The sequence below is a fragment of the Hyperolius riggenbachi genome, chromosome 12 (assembly GCF_040937935.1).
Source record: "Hyperolius riggenbachi isolate aHypRig1 chromosome 12, aHypRig1.pri, whole genome shotgun sequence".
Taxonomy (NCBI): domain Eukaryota; kingdom Metazoa; phylum Chordata; class Amphibia; order Anura; family Hyperoliidae; genus Hyperolius; species Hyperolius riggenbachi.
This window is the reverse complement of record NC_090657.1, coordinates 33365319-33390850: the sequence shown is the minus strand read 5'-3', so window position 1 is coordinate 33390850 and position 25532 is coordinate 33365319. Positions and strand designations below refer to the sequence as shown.

The 25532-nt window shown below is 45.1% G+C and overlaps 1 protein-coding gene across 1 annotated transcript in view; it reads left to right on the top strand.

The window, feature by feature from the left end:
• The window catches only part of LOC137540776 (keratin, type I cytoskeletal 19-like), a 65358-nt gene extending 44729 nt beyond the window's left edge, over positions 1–20629 (top strand). Inside the window, exons 5-7 of the mRNA XM_068261928.1 lie at positions 9969–10094; positions 13662–13879; positions 20271–20629. Of these exons, the coding sequence (XP_068118029.1) occupies positions 9969–10094; positions 13662–13879; positions 20271–20286 (360 nt within the window). The 3' untranslated portion in view covers positions 20287–20629. The remainder of the gene's footprint in view (positions 1–9968; positions 10095–13661; positions 13880–20270) is intronic.
• The last annotated feature ends 4903 nt before the right edge of the window (positions 20630–25532 follow it).

Genomic DNA, 25532 nt, shown 5'->3' with positions numbered 1-25532 from the left:
AGTACTGTTGGTTTCCTCCTCCCTGGTTATATTTATATTTTTATCATTTCATGATAATCCAGGGCAGCATTTGTCCTCCGTGGCCACTATATTATCTATGACACACATGTGATACTTATCACTGTTTTAGCCCAGCTAAGATTACTACCTATGTTAGGTATTTTATATTTATGTTTATGCATACTATAGTACTAAATGTATTGATCTTCTTATGCTTTTTTAAAAGAATTCTGGCTTCTGTAGCTATATGTATTTTATGTTCTTTCTGTATGAATTGGTATCTTGAGCGCCTTTGCAATCTGTTTTTATGTTCTTATTTCAAGCACGTATATTTGACCTGATGAAGCGGCTAAGACCGTGAAACGCGTTGTCGATGTGCACCAATAAACCTTGAACTTCTTTTTACATGGTTTGATTACTACTAATAAGGTAGGCTACCTTTCAAATTGTAGAGCTGTAATATCAGGACCACATACATGCACACAAACCGGGGACAATAGTTACAGTCCTCCCGATCCAACACGGGCGCCTCCAATCACTTTCAAGTTAGCCGCTGTAAATAGCCGCTGAGCCCTTTGATTCCCCCTCTTTCTTCATGCCGGTATCAGCGCGATCCCTGCTGACAGGCACATCTTCAGCCGCTATAGCGGCAGAATCCTCAGAGGCTTCCGTACTGCAGTGTTTACTGGCGCCCTCTCATGACCTGCGACCCACGTGGTCATGAGAGGGCGCCAGTAAACACTAGTGTTGGGCGAACAGTGTTCGCCACTGTTCGGGTTCTGCAGAACATCACCCTGTTCGGGTGATGTTCGAGTTCGGCCGAACACCTGACGGTGCTCGGCCAAACTGTTCGGCCACATGGCCGAACTAAGAGCGCATGGCCGAACGTTCCCCGAACGTTCGGCTAGCGCTGTGATTGGCCGAACGGGTCACGTGGTTCGGGCCCGAACGCGCTCTGATTGGCCGAACGGTCATGTGGTTCGGGTAAATAAATACCCGAACCACGTCATATCTCCGCCATTTGTCTGTGGGTTTAGCTTTGGGTAGGCAGGCAGGGTAGTTCGCTCTCCAGCCACGCTAGCCAGGGTCCCCCCCAGTCATTGTGTGTCGCTGCTGGGAACAGTAGTACACCGCTCGCTCAGCCACACTATATATAGCATTGTTTACTGCCACTGTGTACCTCGCTCAGCCACGCTATATATATAGCATTGTGTTTTCTGACACTCTGTGTACACGGCTTAGCCTGACTAATATAGCATTGTGTGTACTGCCACTGTGCACCTCGCTCAGCCACGCTATATATAGCATTGTGTGTACTGCCACTGTGCACCTCGCTCAGCCACGCTATATATAGCATTGTGTGTACTGCCACTGTGCACCTCGCTCAGCCACGCTATATATATAGCATTGTGTTTTCTGACACTCTGTGTACACGGCTTAGCCTGACTAATATAGCATTGTGTGTACTGCCACTGTGCACCTCGCTCAGCCACGCTATATATAGCATTGTGTGTACTGCCACTGTGCACCTCGCTCAGCCACGCTATATATAGCATTGTGTGTACTGCCACTGTGCACCTCGCTCAGCCACGCTATATATATAGCATTGTGTTTTCTGACACTCTGTGTACACGGCTTAGCCTGACTAATATAGCATTGTGTGTACTGCCACTGTGCACCTCGCTCAGCCACGCTATATATAGCATTGTGTGTACTGCCACTGTGCACCTCGCTCAGCCACGCTATATATAGCATTGTGTGTACTGCCACTGTGCACCTCGCTCAGCCACACTATATATAGCATTGTGTTTTCTGACACTCTGTGTACACGGCTTAGCCTGACTAATATAGCATTGTGTGTACTGCCACTGTGCACCTCGCTCAGCCACGCTATATATAGCATTGTGTTTTCTGACACTCTGTGTACACGGCTTAGCCTGGCTATATAGCATTGTGTGTACTGCCACTGTGCACCTCGCTCAGCCACGCTATATATAGCATTGTGTTTACTGCCACTCTGTGTACACCGCTCAGCCAGACTATATACCGTTGTTTACTGACACTCTGTGTACACCGCTCAGCCAGACTATATACCATTGTTTACTGACACTCTGTGTACACGGCTCAGCCTGACTATAAAGCATTGTGTGTACTGCCACTGTGCACCTCGCTCAGCCACGCTATATATAGCATTGTGTTTTCTGACACTCTGTGTACACGGCTTAGCCTGACTATATAGCATTGTGTGTACTGCCACTGTGCACCTCGCTCAGCCACGCTATATATAGCATTGTGTTTACTGCCACTCTGTGTACGCCGCTCAGCCAGACTATATACCGTTGTTTACTGACACTCTGTGTACACCGCTCAGCCAGACTATATACCATTGTTTACTGACACTCTGTGTACACGGCTCAGCCTGACTATAAAGCATTGTGTGTACTGCCACTGTGCACCTCGCTCAGCCACGCTATATATAGCATTGTGTTTTCTGACACTCTGTGTACACGGCTTAGCCTGGCTATATAGCATTGTGTGTACTGCCACTGTGCACCTCGCTCAGCCACGCTATATATAGCATTGTGTTTACTGCCACTCTGTGTACACCGCTCAGCCAGACTATATACCGTTGTTTACTGACACTCTGTGTACACCGCTCAGCCAGACTATATACCATTGTTTACTGACACTCTGTGTACACGGCTCAGCCTGACTATATAGCATTGTGTGTACTGCCACTGTGCACCTCGCTCAGCCACGCTATATATAGCATTGTGTTTTCTGACACTCTGTGTACACGGCTTAGCCTGACTATATAGCATTGTGTGTACTGCCACTGTGCACCTCGCTCAGCCACGCTATATATAGCATTGTGTTTTCTGACACTCTGTGTACACGGCTTAGCCTGACTATATAGCATTGTGTGTACTGCCACTGTGCACCTCGCTCAGCCACGCTATATATAGCATTGTGTTTTCTGACACTCTGTGTACACGGCTTAGCCAGACTATATAGCATTGTGTGTACTGCCACTCTGTGTACACCGCTCAGCCAGACTATATAGCATTGTGTTTACTTCCACTCTGTGTCTGCTGGGCCTGGGAACAGTAGTACACCGCTCACCCGCCACTGTATAGCATTGTGCTCTGTGTCGCTGCTGGGAATAGTGGTACACCGCTCACCCGCCACTGTATAGCATTGTGCTCTGTGTCGCTGCTGGGAATAGTGGTACTGTATAGCATTTCTGTACTGCCACTGTACTGCTGCCAGTCAGCGTGTACTGTAAGGATAAGTGAAATGAGGAAGAAATCCGGTGAAAGAGGAAGGGGCAAGGGAAGAGGTGTTTCCCCTGACGGTTCACGTACAGGCCACAGGGGAGCACCCAAGAAAACCCACTCAATACCGCCTATGTTGTCCAGGACAACAACCCTCACAAATCCAAAAGAACAGGACCAGATAATTACTTGGATGACCTCTCAAGCGTCCAGCAGTGGGTTAAGCAGCACCAGCACATCACGCACGAGGTCCGAGTCCTCAGCCAGTTACAAGGAGCCAGTGGGCACAAAGCTGACACAACCGGCAGCGACACCACGCACACAACTGCCAGATAACCAGTCCTATGAATTACCTCAGGACACAATGGGGTATTCGCAGGAGCTATTCCCAGCCCAACAAACTTCCACCTATGAAAGGTCAATGGAGGAACAGCCAGAAATGTTGTGCCCGGATTCACAACCATTAACTGTGGGAAATGCACCGCGCACTGAAATACAAGGCGAGTCCGAGGAGGACTCGGAAACCCAAATCCCAGAGCAAGTTGGGCAGGAGGGGTTGCAATTGCAGGAGGTCGGCCGACAAGATCTGGAAGACGACGTTGGAGTGAGCTGCGCAGAGGTTGTTCTGGGGAGCTCTACTCCACGGCGGCGGCCCCCCACAATGACATATGACGAGTTTGAGGAGATGAAAGAGGAGGGTATGGACAATGTGGACAGAGACCCAGATTTTATTTGTGAACGAGAACATCGCCGTCGTAGCAGCAGCACAGATGAGTCTGTTGAAGAACCCACTGCTGCACGAGTTCGCCTTGTGCCACAAGGTAGGCGGCGCGCAATTTCAGGCACCACAAGCGTGGAAGTTCAAGTGAGAGGCAAAAGAGGAGGAAACAGAAATCGCCAGCAAGGAGGCAGGTGCTCCAAAGTCTGGGCTTTCTTTGAAGACTGCACTGAGGATGTTACCATGGCGATTTGCAAGGTGTGCAAGACTCGCCTGAGCAGGGGGAAAAGTATTAACAACCTCTCCACCACCAGCATGAGCCGCCACATGCTATCCAAACATCCCACTCTGTGGGCAAACGCGGCAGGACAGGGTACCAGCAACACTGCCTCCCTTGGGTTCACCAGACTCACCACCAGACCCGCCTCAGCAGCAGCAGTAGCCCAGCCATTGCGTGGTTCACAACATTCACAAACATCAGACGACGCTGACACTGTCACTTTCCGGAGTAGTGCTCTTGAGGTCTCCCAGCAGCAGTAGGATCGTGGAAGCAGTGCAGCACAGCTGTTGGCATGCGTCAGCAAGCGTTGCTGAAGCTGATCTGCCTTGGGGATAAGCAGCACACAGGGGAGGAAATTTGGAAGGGAATAAAGGAATAGACGGATTTGTGGCTGGCACAGCTGGACTTGAAACCGGGCATGGTTGTGTGTGATAATGGGAGTAATCTCATTCGCGCTTTAAGGTTGGCTAAGCTGACACACATCCCTTGCCTGGCGCACGTGATGAACCTAGTAGTTCAGCGGTTCCTGAGGACATACCCAGGCGTGGCCGATCTTCTGTTGAAGGTGCGTCGAGTGGCCAAACATTGTAGAAATTCCAGTACTGCTTCGGGGGCACTCGCCAAGATGCAGGAGCGCTTCAATCTCCCCCACCATCGCTTGCTGTGTGATGTCCCTACGCGCTGGAATTCTACGCTGCACATGCTAGCACGCTTTTGTGAGCAGAAGAGTGCAGTGGTCCAGTACATGACGGCGCAGTACCGAGGCGCATCCGGACAGCTGCCAAGCTTCTGTGGATCCGATTGGGCCAACATGTTGGACCTCTGCCAAGTCCTCCAAAATTTTGAGCAATCCACGTTGCTTGTGAGCAGTGACAACTCTTCAGTCAGCATTACCATACCACTGCTGTGTTTACTGAAGAGGTCAATGTTGAAAATCAAGGAAACAGCTGTCATGATGCAACTGGGGGAATCTGAAGGAGAAAACGATCAGCGTGATGGTACCAACATCAGGCCATCCGCCTCAGGGAACGCTGGCCCCAGCAGCTATGACGAAGAAGAGGAGGAGGAACAGCTGGAGTTGGAGCAGGAATTTCATGCCACCACTGACGAGGGCCAGAGCGGTGCACGTTGGACTTCCACAATTCAACGTGAATGGTCAGCAGAAGCAGACCAGGAGGAAGGTGACGACTATGATGCATCACAACAACTATCACAACGCTCACAAGAGGATGATGAGGATTCTGGTAGGACTCTGGCACACATGGCTCAATTCATGCTAGACTGCATTGAACGTGACCCACGCATTGTGCGCATTCTGGACAACACCAATTACTGGGTTTATACCCTTCTGGATCCACGGTACAAACACAATGTTCCAAAACTGCTTGAAGAAAGAGTCAGACAGGTCAAAATGGAAGAATACCAGCAGGCCCTTGTGGAGACTTTAGAGAGGAGATTGACATCCTCCCCCTCCTCTAGCCAGTTGTACGCAGACAGACTGACTTCCGCAAACCCAGGACGACCAGGAGGGCAGCAAACAATGCAAGCCGCAGCTAGTGCCCAAAAGGGAATGGTATCGGCAGTGTCCTTGGAGTGGGAAAATTTTCTGACACCCATGCAGCAGCAGCCCACTGAACAGCAAGCGTGCAGATCCACCTCCAACACCGATCGCCTGGAGAAGATGGTCAAGGACTACATGTCAGATGACGTAGCTGTGTCGAACAATCCATCTGCACCCTTCAACTATTGGGTATCGAAGCTAGCCACCTGGCACGAACTGGCAATGTACGCAATAGAGGTGCTGGCTTGCCCGGCAGCCAGCGTTATGTCGGAACGTTGTTTCAGTGCTGCCGGAGGCATCGTCACAGATCGGCGTATCCGCCTCTCCACAGAAAATGCAGACCGTCTGACTCAAATTAAAATGAATCAATCCTGGATTGGAAATGACTACGCAACACTCCAGGACCCCAACCAAGTAACATGACCAATGAACATCTGGGATGGTGTAGCATTTCCGGTCCCTGTTTATTGAACCTCTCATCTGTATTACATTTATGACTGCATGGCGGCAAAAAGCATTGCTGCTATATCCGCACGCTTTTTGTCCTCATGCAAGGCCTAGGTTGTTGTGTCTCAAAAACCGTGGCCTTCTCCTCCTGCGCCTGCTCCTGTTCCATCACGTCTGCTGCTGCTGGGTTAGCGTTGCCGCGTGGTCCCTGTTTATTGAACCACTTATCTTTATTACATTTATGACTGCATGGCGGTACAAAGCATGCTATCCGCACGCTTCTTGCCCTCATGCAAGGCCTGGGTTGTTGTGTCTCACAAAGCGTGGCCTTCTCCTCCTGCGCCTGCTCCTGTTCCATCACGTGTGCTGCTGCTGGGTTAGCGTTACCGGTCCCTTTTCCTGGAACCTCTTATATGTATTACATTTATGACTGCATGCCGACAAAAAACATGTTACCTGTGCAAAGAAAACAGACATTTCCCGCATTTAAAAGACAGTTTTCCCTTTGAAACTTTAAAATCGATTTTCTCAAAAACTATAAGCTCTTTTTGCTAATTTTTTTTCCCTCTTGTACCCACTCCCAAGGTGCACATACCCTGTAAATTTGGGGTATGTAGCATGTAAGGAGGCTTTACAAACCACAAAAGTTCGGGTCCCCATTGACTTCCATTATGTTCGGAGTTCGGGTCGAACACCCGAACATCGCGGCCATGTTCGGCCTGTTCGGCCCGAACCCGAACATCTAGATGTTCGCCCAACACTAGTAAACACTGCAGTACAGAAGCCTTTGAGGACTCTGCCGCTATAGCGGCTGAAGATGTGCCTGTCAGCGGGGATCGCGCTGATACCGGCATGAAGAAAGAGGGGGAATCAAAGGGCTCAGCAACGCGGATATTTACAGCGGCTGCTACTATGCAACATGAAAACCACGTGGATCGTGCTGCGCTGCGGGGATCAAAGGGCTCAGCAACGCGGATATTTACAGTGGCTGCTACTATGCAACATGAAAACCACGTGGATCGTGCTATGCTGCGGGACCGATGCCGGGCATTATTTAAGAGAAAGATTAGAGGAAATACATTGTGGGTAATTACAGCGGCTTCTTCAATGCCGCATGGAAACACTATGGATCACGCTGCAGCCTCCCCTCTGCGCACATCAGCAGCATCATTTTCAGCCTGAATGCCCAGACCAGAGGGACCCAGCTACTGCCACCCATTCTGGTGAGATAACCTGAAATTTAATTTTAGTGATTGATTATTGTAGCTGGGGAGGATGGGGTGTTGTTGTGTAGTGTAGTGCAGTGTAGCTAGGGGAGCAGCAGGGGTTAGTTAGCTTGTCAGTGTAATTTAGATAGAGATATCTTGTTGGGGGAGGGGGGAGGAAAGATCAATAAGACCCTCCTGGACCATGGACTCACCTATGTTTCATATTTTTTTTCCCTAGTTTTTGCCCTTTAAACTTAGGTGCGTCTTATAGTCCGGAGCGTCCTATAGTCCGAAAAATACGGTATACTGTGTACTCCAATCTGTTTATTGCCTGAGGAAGCGGGAACATACCCGTGAAACGCGTTGCACTGTTTGTTTTGGAGTATATTAATAAACCCATTGTCATAAAACTGACGGTATCTTGTCTGCTTCGGGGAGGTGAGTCCACCACTACCTCCTGAGGGATTTTAAGCCTTTTAGAACCTTTTATCCTGCTGGCGCCTCTGTTCACTCTTACATTTATTAATAACACTCCACTTTGCAACGCGTTTCGCGCGCGCACAAACCCACTTTATCAGACAATATTTGGAGAAACTCCAGAAAATCTTTTTCGTGGCCGAGCGCCTCTGTGAAATAATTAAAGCAGAGTGAGTGGGCAGGCTGCAGCAATGAAAGAGCATTGTGATCAGCGGTAGAGTGCGGCGCCGTATTTTAAAATCTATCGGCAGGGATAACAGGTCCAAAACAAACTGTAAATTTCAATTGCCAAGGTCCGGAAGTGGTTCATCTGGGTCATATGAAATCACAAAAAAAAGGCAGAGATGTTCAATGAGATGCCAGTAAAGTCTGGCTTACATGCAAATTTATTGCAAATTCAATTTGGGCTAATCAAGGTAATCAGCTATTGCATTTGATTGTTGACCCAATTCCTAGCTATATATCATGTGCATTACATTACATGCAAGCTGGATTTTTTTGCAACTTATTGGCCGCTTCTGCTGAAAGGTTTGTGAATTAGTGGTTGAGTTATTGCAGTTGCATGCAGCATTCACAGTCAAGAAATGTTTCTTCAGAACTAGTGATGATCAGCAATAACGCCAATAGGTCATTACGATTTGAAAACTCAATTGATTTCGTGTAATCATGCATACAATTTTGAATTATTTTTTTGCTAAAGTTCATGCCTACATGAGGATTGACTAGCAAAGCCCCCATGAATGCCATTGTCACCAAATGCTAAGGGGAATAGTGCAAGTCAAAAAGAAAAAAAAATTCAAAAAGACCCTGTCGTTTTTGAGAGGATTGATTTTAAAAATGCAAAGGAGAAATGGTTTTTAAACTCAGAAAATCAACCGTTCAAAAACCCTTTTTCCTTTGAAGTTTTAAAAATAGATTTTCTCAAAAACTACATGTAAAGGGGGCTTTGCTATTAACCGCTAATGTCGGCACAAAATGACTTGAACATTGCGCAAAATTATGAATGATTATAATTACAATGGAATTAAGATTTTTCCCTAAATTTCACATTACGATTTTGCATCATAATTGCGAATTTTGATGCGAAATTACATCTATGCGTAATCTGTGCTCATTACTAAATGTTACAGAGTTACATAGTTATTTTGGTTAAAAAAAGACACACGTCCATCGAGTTCAACCAGAGAACAAAGTACAACACCAGCCTACTCCCTCACATATCCCTGTTGATGCAGAGGAAGGCGAAAAAACCCTTACAAGGCATGGTCCAATTAGCCCCAAAAGGGAAAACAATTCCTTCCCGACTCCAGATGGCAATCAGATAAAATCCCTGGATCAACATCATTAGGCATTACCTAGTAATTGTAGCCATGAATGTCTTTCAACGCAAGGAAAGCATCTAAGCCCCCTTTAAATGCAGGTATAGAGTTTGCCATCACGACTTCCTGTGGCAATGCATTCCACATCTTCCTTTGAGAATGTTGCATAACCTAAGTTCAATGACAAAAGTTCTTACTGTTAGTGCTTGCATAAGACTGCAATCATACAACTGCTAACGTAATTACCTTTCAGCAAGCCTACTATGCTCCAATTATGACAGAGACCTTACCACATTACCGCATAATAATGGACAATTACTTAAAAATCCAGACTAGGTTTCCAGGACCTCCTTATAATGTACCTACTGGAGTTGCTTGGAGATCTCTGTTTGTAAAACAGGCCCTTTATGTCCACCAATTATCTCTTTAGACTGCAAGTTCACATGGGTTGGGCTCACTTGCCTGTTGTGTCTTGGTATAATTGTATTTACTTGGCTGTCTCACCTACAAAAACTTTGTACAAGGTGAGATAATTGTTTTTATTTATTCATGTAATTTATTTGTACTATATACTTCTTATTAGTAATGCACCACGAAAGGTGTTGTTGCTATATTAATCAATCATAATAACCCACTATGGTGACAGAGACAGATTCACTGGTGTGTTCCACGTAATATTCCAGGTAGAAGAATGTAATGAGGAGGTGCACATTAACACCACTGAACTGGAGAACAGTCGCAAGGAACTAAAGGCGCTCAAGCAAACAGTGCAAACGCTGGAAATAGAATCCCAAGCGGAAGTCAACAAGGTCAGTGTCCGGTAATAATACAACCCTAATAATTCAGCAAAGTCATTGAGGACTTTTTCTTCTATGTGAAGGCCGTACCCTCTATGCAATTTTTCTGATGATTTTGCCTGACTACTGGTGATTTTTGTGTCCGACTAGTAATCATTTCCACAATATCACAACGTAGGCACAAGCGATCATGCAAACAATGTTTGGTGATGGGCGGTGACTACGGCGGATCAGATCTTTAAAGAGAACCTGTAACAACAAAAAGTTCCCCTGGGGGGTTCTCACCTTGAGAGGGGGAAACCTCAGGGTCCCAATGAGGCTTCTTCCTCCCCTGTAGCTGCAGGCAATCCAGGGCTACCTCCCCCGAAGCATCACGGAATCCTCCCTCGACAACTCTGACAAGAGCTGATAAGCGCTGATTTATTTACCTCCCCTGGCACCAGCAGGGTCGCTGTTGTGGAGATAGGCGAAAATAGCCGATCTCTATCGGGTCCGATCCTGCAGGTGCAGGAGACTTGTGCCTGCGCAGTAGAGCGTCCCGACAACGATCGACTATTTCTGCCTATCTCCGAGCGGAGAGCCAATACTGTGCCTGCGCTGGATCCGGGAAGGTAAATATTTACATCCCCGCTGTTCGAGGAACTATATGGCCGCTGCCGTGGGACCGAGGAGGACGGGGTAAGCCTCAATAGGATCCGGAGGCTTCACCCACCCGAGGTGAGAACCCACCAGGGGAGGTTTTTTCGTTTCATGTTTTCTTTAATGCTGGGAATACACGGTACGTTTTTGAGCCATATAGATGGCTCGATTGATAATTTCCAACATGTCCGATCTCCCGCCCGATCGATTCTACGCTCGATTTGGGAACAATGGTAAAAGATTTAAAAAAATGAATGGATGATAAGAGAATCGGGTGTGAAATCGAGCGGGGAATCGATTGGGCGCAGAATCGAGCCGCAAAAACGTACCATGTATTCCCAGCATAAGATCCCCAGGAACTCTAGCTCATAGTACCATGATCACCTAAACTCTAGTATACACTCATCATTTGCCTGCTGTGACAACATGTATACCCGCTGGCAGAAAAATTGATCGGAGAATGCTCATCATCGTGGGACGTCGCTAGGAGCCATCTTCCTGTGTCACAGCTTTAGAGAACAGACCTGAGACCACATTGGGCATAACTTGTCCACTTGTGATTGGAGGCTAATTGACTTGCCGTTGGCCACGTGGTACTTTAGAGCAGTTGGTTTTTAGAGATCTCTTGACCTAGAGAAGTGATTTATCGAGTAACTGAAGTTGTATTCCATTCAAATCTACATGGTCTAAAGCAGGCATGTCAAACCGGTCCTATGAGGGCCGAGGTCCTCCCACATTTTTGACACAGCTCAAATGAATTGATGTGACTGAATTAGGAGAGGTGTGGTCCATCAGGTAGAACACATTTCTCCATTTCTCAGTCCATCCTAAACACTGGCATAGATCTGGCCCTCCAGGCCTGGAGTTTGACACCTGTGGTCTAAAGCATTATAAACTGGATAAAACTAAACAACAACAACAACAACAACAAAAAGCTATAAATAGCTACCAATTTACTAGAAAGGTTAACACGCAAACATCTACTTCAGTCAGAAGCCAACTGATAAGGTTGCCATATCAAAATTACTAGAGACTTGAGCAATACGGAGCTTTGAAAATAATCTCTTCTTTGTTTGGACAGCAATTACTTAACTACAAGACAATCTGACCAAATATGAGGAAAATGTACTGCGCTCCACTGGACCAACAACCAATACACCAGTGGATCGCAGCAATGAACAGGACACTTCACCTTTAACAATAACTTTCACAAATCACTGCGCCTTTATCACCCTGTAATAGAAATCAAAGATTGCACATAGTGCCCAGTATTGCCTAGGACAAATCACTATAGACACCCCGTGCCGCACTCCAGGGGGTAGTGTCACCACCTTATAGGGATTATAACTTGCTCTCCCCCTTTGTGGGTGCACTCACCAAAAGCGCTTCTTGAGTCACTGCATATAACAACCACATCTCTGGCCAGCCAAGAAGTAGAGGTACGCGTTGTCACAGCACTCACTTTATTAAAATCCTTGCTCGCAGGCTTACAGTTCGTGTGTATCGGCTCCAGCCGCGGACACTATCAAGCCACACGTCCCTGTCTTTCCTGCTTCCTGGTATGACGTCAGCGTGCCTCCGACTCCGCCCTACGCGTTTCGTTACACTACGTAACTCATTCAGGGGCTGGAGACTAAAATAGTCGTCTATTTTAGCCTGACGTCGGGACGCAGTCTCCAGCCCCTGAATGAGTTAGTGTCCGCGGCTGTCCGCGGCTTGAGCCGATACACATGAACTGTAAGCCTGTGAGCAAGGATTTTAATAAAGTGAGTGCTGTGACAACGCGTACCTCTACTTCTTGGCTGGCCAGAGATGTGGTTGTTATATGCAGTGACTCAAGAAGCGCTTTTGGTGAGTGCACCCACAAAGGGGGAGAGCAAGTTATAATCCCTATAAGGTGGTGACACTACCCCCTGGAGTGCGGCACGGGGTGTCTATAGTGATTTGTCCTAGGCAATACTGGGCACTATGTGCAATCTTTGATTTCTATTACAGGGTGATAAAGGCGCAGTGATTTGTGAAAGTTACAAGACAATCTGATAATTTGTCCTACAACAGGCAACAGTATCAATTAGCTTCGGTGAAGTGCAGCTATGTCTTTAAGTGACACTACGCAATGACTGTTCTCTTCTTTTGACTGTTTTTCTTTTTGTTTGCTATGTTTAATGTTTTAGAGCAAACATGTATTTTTGAGTATCTTACCACTTTAAATCCTATGCACATAACCTGGGCCATGAAAAAAATTGACTCTTACATTAAACATTGGACTTCTTTGTTCATTTCTTCAATTGTGTTCATTCTGTACAAATATTGATACACTCCAGTGACTAGAAAATATGGAACATTAACATTGGATAAGGCATGACAAGGCAAATCTGAATGAAATAAGGCATACAATATGATTAATGGGTGAGGCGACTCATAAACCAGGGGGACCAGACCTTTATGAAATGATCTTCTTGATTGGCCAGGGAGAAGGTGATCTTCTCTAGTAGGTATATCTCGTCTATCAAATACATTGATGTGAAGGAAGGGAGATTTCCAGTCCTTGGCTATGATCGCTTTAACCACGTTACAAAGCTGATCGAGCAATAAGGACAGGTATTTGTTAAGGGGTGAAGATTTTCTTATGAAAAGGGCCACCCTAGGATCAGAGGACAGTTAGACCTCAAGAACTTTGGAGGCTAACTGAAAGCATTCACACCAAAACTGTTGAAGTTGAACTACCGAACAATTCCACGTTACTGTTAGTTTTGTATTAATGTCAAAATAATAATCAGTTGTCTTGCCAAGGTAAACTATGAGTAAAAACCTCAACTTAATCATGTTCATGCCACCTAAACCACACTTTGAAGCTAGAAGGAGGCCCTTTCCAGATATATGTCTTCTATCCTGACCTTTTAGGGTTTAGCCACTCATAACTTCTTGTTCCGTTGACAGAAAAATGCAGCAAATGTGGCGCTGGACAATATAAATGCTCAATACGCTATACAGTTGGCGGAAGCCCAAGAACGTATTACCCACATTGAGACATTGCATCAGCAAACAAGAAGAGACGTCAACCACCAAATCTCTGAATTCACTCTTCTCCTGAGCTTGAAATCACAGCTGGAGGCCGAAATTGCAACTTACCGTAACCTTCTTGATGGAGGAACTAGGTGGGTAATACTATATTGACTGTCTACCAATTACCAGATATAAGTAAAGACAAAGGGCCTATTTCCACTAGTGTAAAATTCGGCCTGAATTTTTTTAGGCTACTTTCACACCAAGACGTTGCGTTTTAGGGGATGTTATGGTCGCATAACGTTACACTAACGCAACGCATGGTAGTGTTGAAGTTGGACGTCAGATTGAGCTGCGTTATGCAGCTCTCAAAGCAGCCGCTCCAGGTTAGTGATAGAAAGTCCAGATCTTTTTAAGGATTCGGATCATTTGAATTGGATCATTGAAAAGATCTGGATCTTTGAACCGAATCATTTGAATCATTTTACTAGGGAAGTAGACTGCGTGAAATGATTAGCAAGACAGGACTTTCCCTGCGCTGTACATTCTGTATGTTCCTGTTTCTTCCAGGAAGACATCCACTGTGAACCGAATCTTTCATTGTGATGATCCGGATGATTCGACTCACAAAAAAGATCCGGATCAAATGAACGATTTGTTCATGATCCGGACAACACTACAGGCCCACCAGGAGTCTCCTCGGTGCAGTGAATATTAATTAGCCATGTGGCTGGCCGCAGAGGAGGAGGGGAGACCTCCTCCTCCAACATTACTGAGCATGTGCAAATAGTCTTACCTGGCTTAGCACAGTATAACGTACAGCATGTAGCACTTTGTTTAAACGTGCTGCGTTACTATGTAACGCAGCGTGGGCACTGTGAACAGCACATTGATTTTACAGTGCTGTGAGTTAGGCTGCGTTACTGGCTGCTGTAACGTGGGACTTTAACGTCCCACTGTGAAACCAGCTTCAACCTTAATTCCATCCGCAGGTTGCATTAATTTTCTAGGTAGTTCCAGGAGACATTAACTATTCATAAACTATCAATTATGATAAAACGCATAACACAAATAATAGATTAATGTGTATTTTTAAATACAAACAAAATTAATCCATAGAAGATTAATACAGAAACATATAAAAATCTCTTATATAAAAGCACTCTAAACAAACTTAAAGGGAAGGTTCACGGTCCGCTAAAAAAAAAAAATGTACTCCACTTACCTGGGGCTTCCTCTAGCCCGTGGCAGACAGGACGTGCCCTCGACGCCGCTCCGGAGGCTCCCGGTCTTCTTCGGTGGTGCACCCGACCTGGCCAGGCCGGCTTCCAGGTCGGGCTCTTCTGCGCTCCAAAATGCATCTCACGCATGCGCGCTGATGTCATCGGAAGTCCTCCGGGCTGTACTGCGCAGGCGCAGTAGTTCTGCGCCTGCGCAGTACAGCCCGGAGGACCAGGAGCCTCCGGAGCGGCGTTGAGGGCACATCCTGCCTGCCACGGGGGCTGAAGGAAGCCCCAGGTAAGTGGATTAGCATTTTTTTTTTTTTAGTGGACCGTGAACCTTCCCTTTAAAGTGTACCCGCGGTGACATGTGACATGATGAACATGTAAATACAGTACAAAACATATAAATAACCCGTCTGTTTTACTACAGTTAACATCACTGATAAGCCAATTACAGCCATAAAAGTTTTCCTGGCAGAATACAACATCTAAGCTCAGGAGAAAGATATAAAAAGGTAAATAGTTCATGTATTTTAAGTCTGGGACACTTAATAGGCTGCCACTGATTAAAGACAGTAAAACATTCAACCTACTATGTAAATGTTTAAATATAAAAGCAAACCATGGATACTTAAAGTCATTTTCAGGAGTAGGAGGATAAATATAATTGTTATCTCATCAGTTTACTTTAAGGCAGAAGACGTAGCTGATGGACAACCTGTTGCACAATAAAGACAAATGTCTACAGGAGTTATATCATGATCTAAACCTCTAACAGCATGAGCATGGGAACCTTAATAAATAAAATTCCATAAAACAATGCCAAGGAGGCATATAAAGTATACACAATCTAACTAATAATAACCCGAAGCGCAGTCTCTATAAGCATAAATTAATTAAAGGGGCACTAAAGCGAAAAACTGTAAAATGTAAAATATGTGCAAACATACACAAATCGGAAGTACGTTTCTTCCAGAGTAAAATCAGACATAAATTACTTTTCTCCTATGTTGCTGTCACTTACAGTAGGTAGTAGAAATCTGACAGAAGCGACAGGTTTTGGACTAGTCCATCTCTTCATGGGGGATATTCAGCAAGGCTTTTATCCTTTATAAAAATGTTCCCTAAAAAGGATTTAAACAATGATGCTGGCCAGCTTCCCTGCTCGCTGCACAGTTTTTTGGCAGTTGGACAGAGCAACTGCCATTCACTAAGTGCTTTTGAAAATACATATATATCCCTGAGAATCCCATATAAAGAGATGGACTAGTCCAAAACCTGTCACTTCTGTCAGATTTCTACTACTTACTGTAAGTGACAGCAACATAGGAGAAAAGTAATTTATGGCTCATTTTACTCTGGAAAAAACGTACTTCTTATTTGTATATGTTTGCACATATTTAAAATTTTACAGTTTTTCGCTGTAGTGACCCTTTAAATAGACTTTATCTCTGCATGTAAACTAATCATCCATTTATATCACATATTTTCCATTTCTTCTTCACAATAAAGTACAAATAGTGTGATTAAAAAAAAAGTTAATGAAAACATTTACATTGCAAAAATATCATACTATCCTGTATTTATGTAACCAATCTATATTTACATGAGAACAAATTAGAGATATTAAAATGCATTATTATAAGGGATGAATACACATCACGTAAATAAAATCAATCTGTTGAAATAGACGTTGCAAAACACCCGGGCTGGGAAAGTGCTCAAATAGTTATTAAAAAGTGACTACGGTATGCGTCTGCCAATAGGTGCCCACACACATGCAGCAAACACCCTCTCTGGTGATGTGCATCAACTTCCCATGATAATACTATGCAATTTACTGTCATCTTAATGGGACACTGTAATCATTTCTATTAACAGCTATTGCTGCACTGTCTCACCTCAGTTGTTACGCAATTTTTAATCATTTAGTTTTGATGTAGGCAAAAAGTTAATACGTCACCAACTTTTTTTTCTTGAAAATGTGTGCAGATGATGCAGAAATAAATGAAAGTGTGCACAATATCAACCTTTTTGATGACAGGAATGCACAGTTATGCACAAATCTGCACAATCTCATCCTTCTGCAGTAGCAGTAGTAACACACTATTATAAGTAAAAGTGCACAATACAATGTAATTGACAAAGTGATATATCAGCAATGGCAGTGGCTGTCTGAAGCCTTTGTCTTTGACCAAATGATCTGAGCTCTAGCTATGGCACAGTGCATGATGGAGCGGTTTCCAGCAGGTAGGGTAAAGGAGGGGAACAATGTGCTTAGCCATTGCTTTCACTTAAAGGACAACTGAAGAAGAGAGAGGTATATGGAGGCTGCCATGTTTTTTCCCTTTAAGCAATACCAGCTGCCTGGCAGCCCTGCTGATCCTCTACCTCTAATACTATTAGCCATAGCCCCTGAACAAGCATGCAGCAGATCAGCTGTTTCAGACTTTAAAGTCAGATCTGACAAGACTAGCTGCATGCTTGTTTGTTGGTGTTATTCAGATACTACTGCAGAGAAATAGACCAGCAGGTCTGCCAGGCAACTGGTATTGATTAAAAGGAAATAAATATGGCAGCCTCCGTATACCTCCAGGGACGGACGGATCTAGACCAAGTTGCGCCTGGGGCAAGGTCAGGTTTTTGCGCCTAAAGGTCAGGTTTTGGCGCCTAAACTGCCATTCCCCATCCAGTTTTGGCGCCTAAAGGTCAGGTTTTGGTGCCTAAAGATCAGGTTTTGGCACCTAAACTGCCATTCCCCATCCAGTTTTGGCACCTAATGGTCAGGTTTTGGTGCCTAAAGATCAGGTTTTGGCACCTAAACTGCCATTCCCCATCCAGTTTTGGCACCTAATGGTCAGGTTTTGGTGCCTAAAGATCAGGTTTTGGCACCTAAACTGCCATTCCCCATCCAGTTTTGGCACCAAGTGGTCAGGTTTTGGTGCCTAAAGATCAGGTTTTGGCGCCTAAACTGCCATTCTCCATCCAAATTTTGCCGCCTTTTTAAGAATTCAACAAACTGCGCCTAGGGCAAGAGACCCGTATGCCCCCTCCTAGATCCGTCCCTGTATACCTCTTACTTCATTTCCCCTTTAAGGATCTGGCATGTCTTTATGTCATCTGGGGCGACGCTTATACAAATGCTAAATTCTTGACTCAACAATGCTGACTGAACAATTGCTGTCTCAGGTGAGTTCAGTCTAGCATATATAGGGAGCCTAAGGGGAACTTGAGGTGAGAGACATACGGAGGTTGACATTTATATCCTTTTAAATAATGCACATTGCCTGGTTGTCCTACAGATCCACTTCCTTTAATACTTTTAGCCACAGACACTGAACAAGTATGCAGATCAGATATTTCCAACTCAAATCTGACAAGATTAGCTGCATGATTGTTTCAGGTGTGTCATTTATATACTACTGATGCCACAAAGATCATCAGCAGGGCTATCAGGCAACTGCTATAGTTTAAAAATAGATAAATATGGCAGCCTGCATAAGATAATTTTGGGGGAATCAATCAACTTACCAGTATGTTTGTGGATTGTGGGTTGGAACGCTGGAAGGAAGCCTATGCAAACACTGGGAGATCATTCATGTGCCATGCAGATAAGTTCTTGGCTGAGATTTGACCCTTGGACCACAGTGTTGCTAAGCAGCAAGGGTGCTATTCACCACACCAACCTTTCTGTAGCATAACATGCTGCCATCTTGTCTGTGATACCCATATATCAAGGATAACATAATATGTAAGATTTAATTATACAAGTACAAGTTTTGCTTTTAATAGAACCAGAGGTATTACACTTTTTTACACCATTTGTAGAGGTCCTTCACAACCAGACATTGATCAGCATGTGACATAAATTGTTTTGATTGTGACATTTTAAATCAGGCACAGCTGTCTGTCTTGTTTGTTGATATTTGGATGTTGGAGACATGATACTCAGAACTGACTGTCAAATTAGAAGTATAGATGGCCCGAACGGTTCCCGGCGAACTTCGGTGGCTGATGGCCGTGCCCAGGGCCGGATTTTTACTTTTTACCGCCCAAGGCCACGGTCACCAGCCCCCCCCCCCCCCTTTCAGCATAGCTAGCGAGATGACCCCTCCCCACCTTCCCTTTAGTATAGGTAGCCTGATGACCTCCACAGTATAGGTAGCCAGATGACCCCCCCCCCTTTCCCTCCGGTATAGGTAGCCAGATTACTTCCTTAATTCCTCCTTTTCCCACCCCTCATTCAGTATAGGTAGCCAGCTCGCCTTCACACCGCAGCAGCCATCAGTGTCAGTCATTTCTCCGCTTGACTCCAGTGCAGAAGCTTCCTCTTCCATTCCGTCTCCAATGCTGCCCAAGTCCATAGCTGCCGGCCACAACGCCAACGTGCACAGAGAGCAAGGTGGTTGCTGCACAGGTGGCTAGCAGCAGAGTACCGTGGTCAGGAGCTCACCTGATCTTCCTGCATTGCAGCATTTGCAATTTAACCTGCTGCTTTGGTGCCCTTGTTCCTGTGGTGCCCTATGCCATGGCCTAGGTGGCCTTGTCCTAAATCCGGCCCTGGCTCTGCCGTGCAGATTTTTTCTGCACAGAAAAACGCTTACAAATCCTGACAAGTGGAAACAGTCCCATCCACTTGTATTGGTTATGCAGAAAACGCATGCAGATTCGCTCTAATGGAAACGGGCCCTCAGGGTTAATTTCTGTAAGGATTGACTGATTGGATCTTCTTGCAGTCCAAGGATTCTTAAAAGTCTCCTCCAGCACTAGATTTCAAAGGCATTGATTCTTCAGCATTCAGTCGTCCTTCTCACTGCTTTGGCAATGAGCCCAATAAACCACTGCTATGCTAGCAAAGCCTGAGTGACCACTTCAATGTTACAAAGAACTGAGTGACAACTGGCATCTTTCCATAGACTGCAAAAGTTTTTTACAGATGACGTAGTTCTCCTTTAGATGCTTAGCAGAGCTGTATTTTGGTGCCAGATAATTGATATGACTGTGAATAATAAGTTCAAAAGGGCAAAGACGATATTACAAGCTATTAAGCCACCATAATATTAGATGATCAAGTTGCAACAATGCCTTCTCCATCTTTTGTGTGTCAGATGTGCCTGTAATAATAGCTATTAAATAAGTCTCGAAAAGAGCACTGGATTATTGAGCATAACCCCCCTGCCTGTCAGGCGTGAGCAAGAGAACAGTGATGTCATTGTCACAGTAAAGGGAGGATTAGGAACAGGTGTGAATGACGCTGCCCTGACTGGCCCTGGCTTTGTACAACTCATCATCATCTACTTTTTTTACTTTTATTTTGCAGCTTAATACCCAAATGAAGACACGCAGAAAGGTTAATGGAAGGTACACAGGAACCCACCTTGTTTGCAAATAAAACTACACATCATGGATGGGGTTTTGTTTTCCCATCATGTTCAAATATTGTAAACTGCATTGTGAAAAAGTACAAACCCAGGAACAAGAGGCAAGAAGCATTTGGTATGGTCCATCTGCGATGCCAAACCACTGTACTGGCATGGGCACTTTTCATCAAACGCTTGATATAACATTCCTTGATGCTGTACAAATTATTCTGTACTTTAATGTTATTAAAAGTACTTTCCATCTCAGTCTGTAGCTGCTGCACTTTTCTGCTACTGGCAATAAAGAAGTTTCCTTGAAGCCATGGTAACGGTATGATGTTTGGTTTACACAATCTTTCAGAATTCATGCTCTTCTGTGTCTTTAGTTCTGCGGTGCACACACATTGCTCATTGGTGGCTTTGGTTTCCCTCTGGGTATGTGAACAGGAAGAAACAACAGAGAGGTCGTACAAAATTGAATGTAAAAGCATAATCCAATAGGGTATAGTGTATTAAACGGTAAGCATAATATAAGTGCGTGAAAAACACATTGAGCCCAGTCCAATTGAATGTACTTTTTCTCTTAAATTTTCTCTTAGGAGATCATTTTTCATCATCTGTTTATAATTACTTGTATCCTCTTCAACTGAAAAAGTAGCAAAAAGTAAATGAAAAAGTACAGCAAAAATTATTCTGAGTATTTTGTTGCATCCATCTGTTGTAAAGATGGTGGTAATGGGATGTGAGCAGGAAAGCCAGCTTTGACCCAGTGCACACCAAACACCTCTAGCAGATCTGCAAAACGCTAGAGGTTTTTGAAGCAGATTTTCAGAGCGATTCTAGGCATGTTTAGAGATATTTTCTAAACATGCCTAGAGGTTTTTTGAGCGTTTTTGTGGAGCAGATTTCAAATATTGTTACAGTAAAGCTGTTACTGAACAGCTTCTGTAACAAAAACGCCTGGAAAACAGATCTGATCTGGCGTTTTTCAGAGGGGTTTTAGCTTTTACTATACTTTACATTGAGGCAGAATCGCTTCTGTAAACCGCAAAAATGCTGCAGGAGCCACATTTGCGGTTTGCTAAAAACCTCAAACCGCTGGTGTGCACCATCCCATTAAGATACATTAGCCATGCGTTTTTACAGGCGGAAGAGGTTTTGAAAACGCTACCAAAAACGCTTGGTGTGCACCAGCCCTTGCTCCACTTTCATATGTCAGGTGGATTGGCCTGGGAAGAAGCACATGATGTGCTAAACGGCTGTCAGGCCCACCTTCAGTGCCCAGCACCCACTGCGCCATCCTCCCTTCAAATGACACGGTAGGACAAAGTATACTATATTGCACTTACATCAGCGGAATGAAAGTATGTCGATATGTAATCCTGCCGTATGTCACACTACATTGTTAACAATGAAAGACACATTGCCGGCAGTGTTGGGTTTCTTTCCAATCCATAAAAAAGTGAATTGGATTGGGCCCATAGTGCCCAAAGTCTGCCCAACCAGTCTGATGCCTGATCCCTTCCCTCTAGAGTTTGTGTCAAAGTGCTCTGAGTATGGTACTACCCATTATGGAGCCAAGCTTCCCTATTAACCTCCCTGGCATTCTGGACGAGCTAGGCTCGTCCAGAGACGCCGGAGGTCGCCGCTCAGGCCCCGCTGGGCCGATTTGAATAATTTTTTTTTAAAACATGCAGCAAGCACTTTGCTTGCTGCGTGTTGTGCCTGATCGCCGCCACTCGCCGCCGATCCGCCGCTACCCGCTGCGATATAGCCTCTTTCCCCCCCCAGACCCCGTGCGCGGCCTGGCCAATCAGTGCCAGGCAGCGCTGAGGTGTGGATCGGGACTCCCTGTGACGTCATGACGCCAATGACATTACGGCGGTCGTCACCATGGCGACGGGGCAAGCACTTCTGGAAATCCCGTTCAGAATGGGATTTCCGGCGGGTGTTGCGCCGGCGGGGATCGGAGGGGTGGGAGGGACGCCGTAATTGTGCCACAATCATGGTGCTCCCTTCATTATTCTGCTGCTCATGTTAGTGCCACCATTACCTTTTTGTAACATTCCTCGCTATACTATAAATTGCCTAATTATAGTACTGCCCTTCTTCATGGGCTCCCTGTATTATAATGCTCCCTTCCTTTCAGTGCCACTCATTATGGTACATCTCCCACTACAGTACCTCATTAGAAATGCTCCCTTCATTATAGTGCTTCACGCACTGTGGTCTCCTGATTATAGCGCTTTTTATTTATAGTTACCATTTTGCAGCAAGATAGCAGTGAAGTAGGAAGAGTATTAAAGGAGCACTATGGCGAAAAACTGTCAAATTTAAAATATGTGCAAACAAACAAAAAAGAAGTACGGTATGTTTTTTCCAGAGTAAAATGAGCCTGTGACGAGCTTAACTTCCAGCGGCAGGTCCCGCGTCGTCTCCGGCGTGGTCCGGGCGAGCAGCGGGACAGCCGTGCTGGAATCCTCTGGCGGCATCCCCGGCTTCCCTCCGGTGGTGTCTTCCGGCTCGCGCACGACCCAAATGTCACATCACACACGCACGAGTTCTAGTGAGCCTTAAAGGCTCAGGAGGAGGGTTAGGGATGATTGCAGGTGATGCCACTAGGTGACATCACCAAATGGGAGTGGCTGTTGATAGGGAGTTCATGTATTTAAAGCCAGAGCATTCATTGCTCGGCGACCTTGATACTAATCAGTTCGCTGGCTCTAGGTCTAGCTAGCTACTTTGAGCTACATTAATATATTGTGTAGACGCACAATATATATGTACTCCAGTTAGTCAGTCATTTGTTATTTTCGTATTATTCTTGATTGAATAATTATCCTTTGTACCGACCTTTCACTTGTTTTCTGACCTCGCTCTTGTCTAGTCCTTCTGAACCGCTGCCGTCTGATTTACGTTACTGACTCGGCCTGTCCCTGACCCTGTTACTGCCTAAACCTTACAACACAACTGACATCTGATTCACATGTATGACCCTGCTCGAATTGATTACGATTTAGCTTTACGACTTTGTACCTCGATATTATTAACTTGTGTACAAGTTCTGACTGTAAGACTACACCTTGTCCTTTGATTGTGTATTTACTTGTATGTTACCTCGTCACGCACCAGCGTGATAGAGACATACATTACTTTTCTCCTATGTTGCTGTCACCTACAGTAGCTAGTAGAAATCTGACAGAAGCGACAGGTTTTGGGCTAGCCCATCTCTTCATAGGGGATTCTCAGCACGGCTTTTATTCTTTATAAAGAATTAAAGATATTCCCTAAAAAGGATTTAAACAATGATGCTAGCCAGCTTCTCTGCTCGCTACACAATTTTTTGACAGTTGGACAGAGCAACTGCCATTCACTAAGTGCTTTTGAAAATAAATAAATACCTGAGAATCACCCATGAAGCGATGAACTAGTCCAAAACCTGTCACTTCTGTCAGATTTCGACTACCTGCTGTAAGTGACAGCAACATAGGAGAAAAGTAATTTGTGGCTCATTTTACGCTAGAAAAAAATGTACTTCTTATTTATTTATGTTTGCACATATTTAAAAATTTTTAATTTTTCGCCATAGTGCCCCTTTAAGGAAGGGTATAAGAAACTGTAATTGGGTTCCAGGCAATCACTGGTTTGCCTTCAGATCCTATCTTTGCCATGCTCTTTAGCTATAGAAAAGCCATGGCTTGAACAGGAGACTGAATGTGTCTACCCGACTCTGGTTGCCTCAAGGACTTGTATGTGCAAGATATATATAGGTAGTCCCCGGTTTACGAATGCCCAACTTACGAACGACCCGCTGAAATGAACGCCCGCCAAACCGCCGCGATGATGTCACACCGCCGGGGACTACATCCTCTGCTGCCGTTTTTAATGCAGAGTATGCGCAGCTGAAGGTAGATAGAGGACATCTCACCTGTTCCACAGCGGTAGAAGGTCCCATCGTGCTGCCTGGAAGCTGCGCGGCCCGTCCTCTCGTTCCGTTCACTGTTCCCCGTTGGCTTCTTATGCGTCGAATAATGACGCAATCAGGAAATGTCCCCTAGTGGCGGCGCCTCCTAATGCGTCATTATGCGACGCATGAGAAGCTGCCGGGGGGACAGTGAACGAAGAGAGAGGACGGGCCGCGAAGCTTTCGAGCAGCACGATGGGACCTTCTACCGCTGTGGAACAGGTGAGATGTCCTCTATCTACCTTCCGCTGCGCATACTCTGCATTAAAAACAGGGGCAATGGTGGCTGTCCCGACTTAAAGGATACCCAAACTGAAATGTGACATAATGAGATAGACATGTGTATGTACAGTGACTAGCACACAAATAACTATGCTGTGTTCCTTTTTTTTCTTTCTCTATCTGTAAGAGTTAAATATCAGGTATGTAAGTGGCTGACTCAGTCCTGACTCAGACAGGAAGTGACTACAGTGTGGCCCTCACTGATAAGAAATTCCTCTTTATCTCTTTCTTGCTCTCAGAAGCCATTTTCTGCTAGGAAAGTGTTTTATAGTTGGAATTTCTTATCAGGGAGGGTCACACTGTAGTCACTTCCTGTCTGAGTCAGGACTGAGTCAGTCACTTAACATACCTGATATTTAACTCTTTCAGGCACAGAAAGAAAAAAAGGAACACAGCATAGTTATGTGTGTGCTAGGCACTGTACATACACATGTCTATCTCATCATGTCACATGTCAGTTGAGGTATCCTTTAAGGACAGATTCAGGTTAAGAACGAGACGACAGTCCCTATCTCGTTCGTTAACCGAGGACTACCTGTATTTAATATAATTGCGTTGCTTCCTAATATTACACAATTAGAAACCTTATTGGTTCGCTACACCTCTAGGTAGAGTTACTCACAGTTAAATCTTAAATAAATTGTATGGCGTGTAGGTGCTCCCACATAATAACGTGACAGACAAAGTTCCAATAATTTTCAAATTCCACACAGAACAACGTAGATTTGATCCACTATTGACATGTGAAGTAATCGCTCACCAGATCTCAGGCTGACCAGCAACAGACCAGCAATCAGCTCTTAAAACATCCACCGATCTCCTCACTGTCTCAGCTCCTTGTCCTGTCAAATCCTTGGAACAGCCAAACAAGAATTCCTTATGGTGCAGTATTGGTGATTCCAGTTGTTACCTCTCCTTATAACCCTGTGCACATGAACTACTATTTACCACTTGCGATCCCAATCACTAATATACA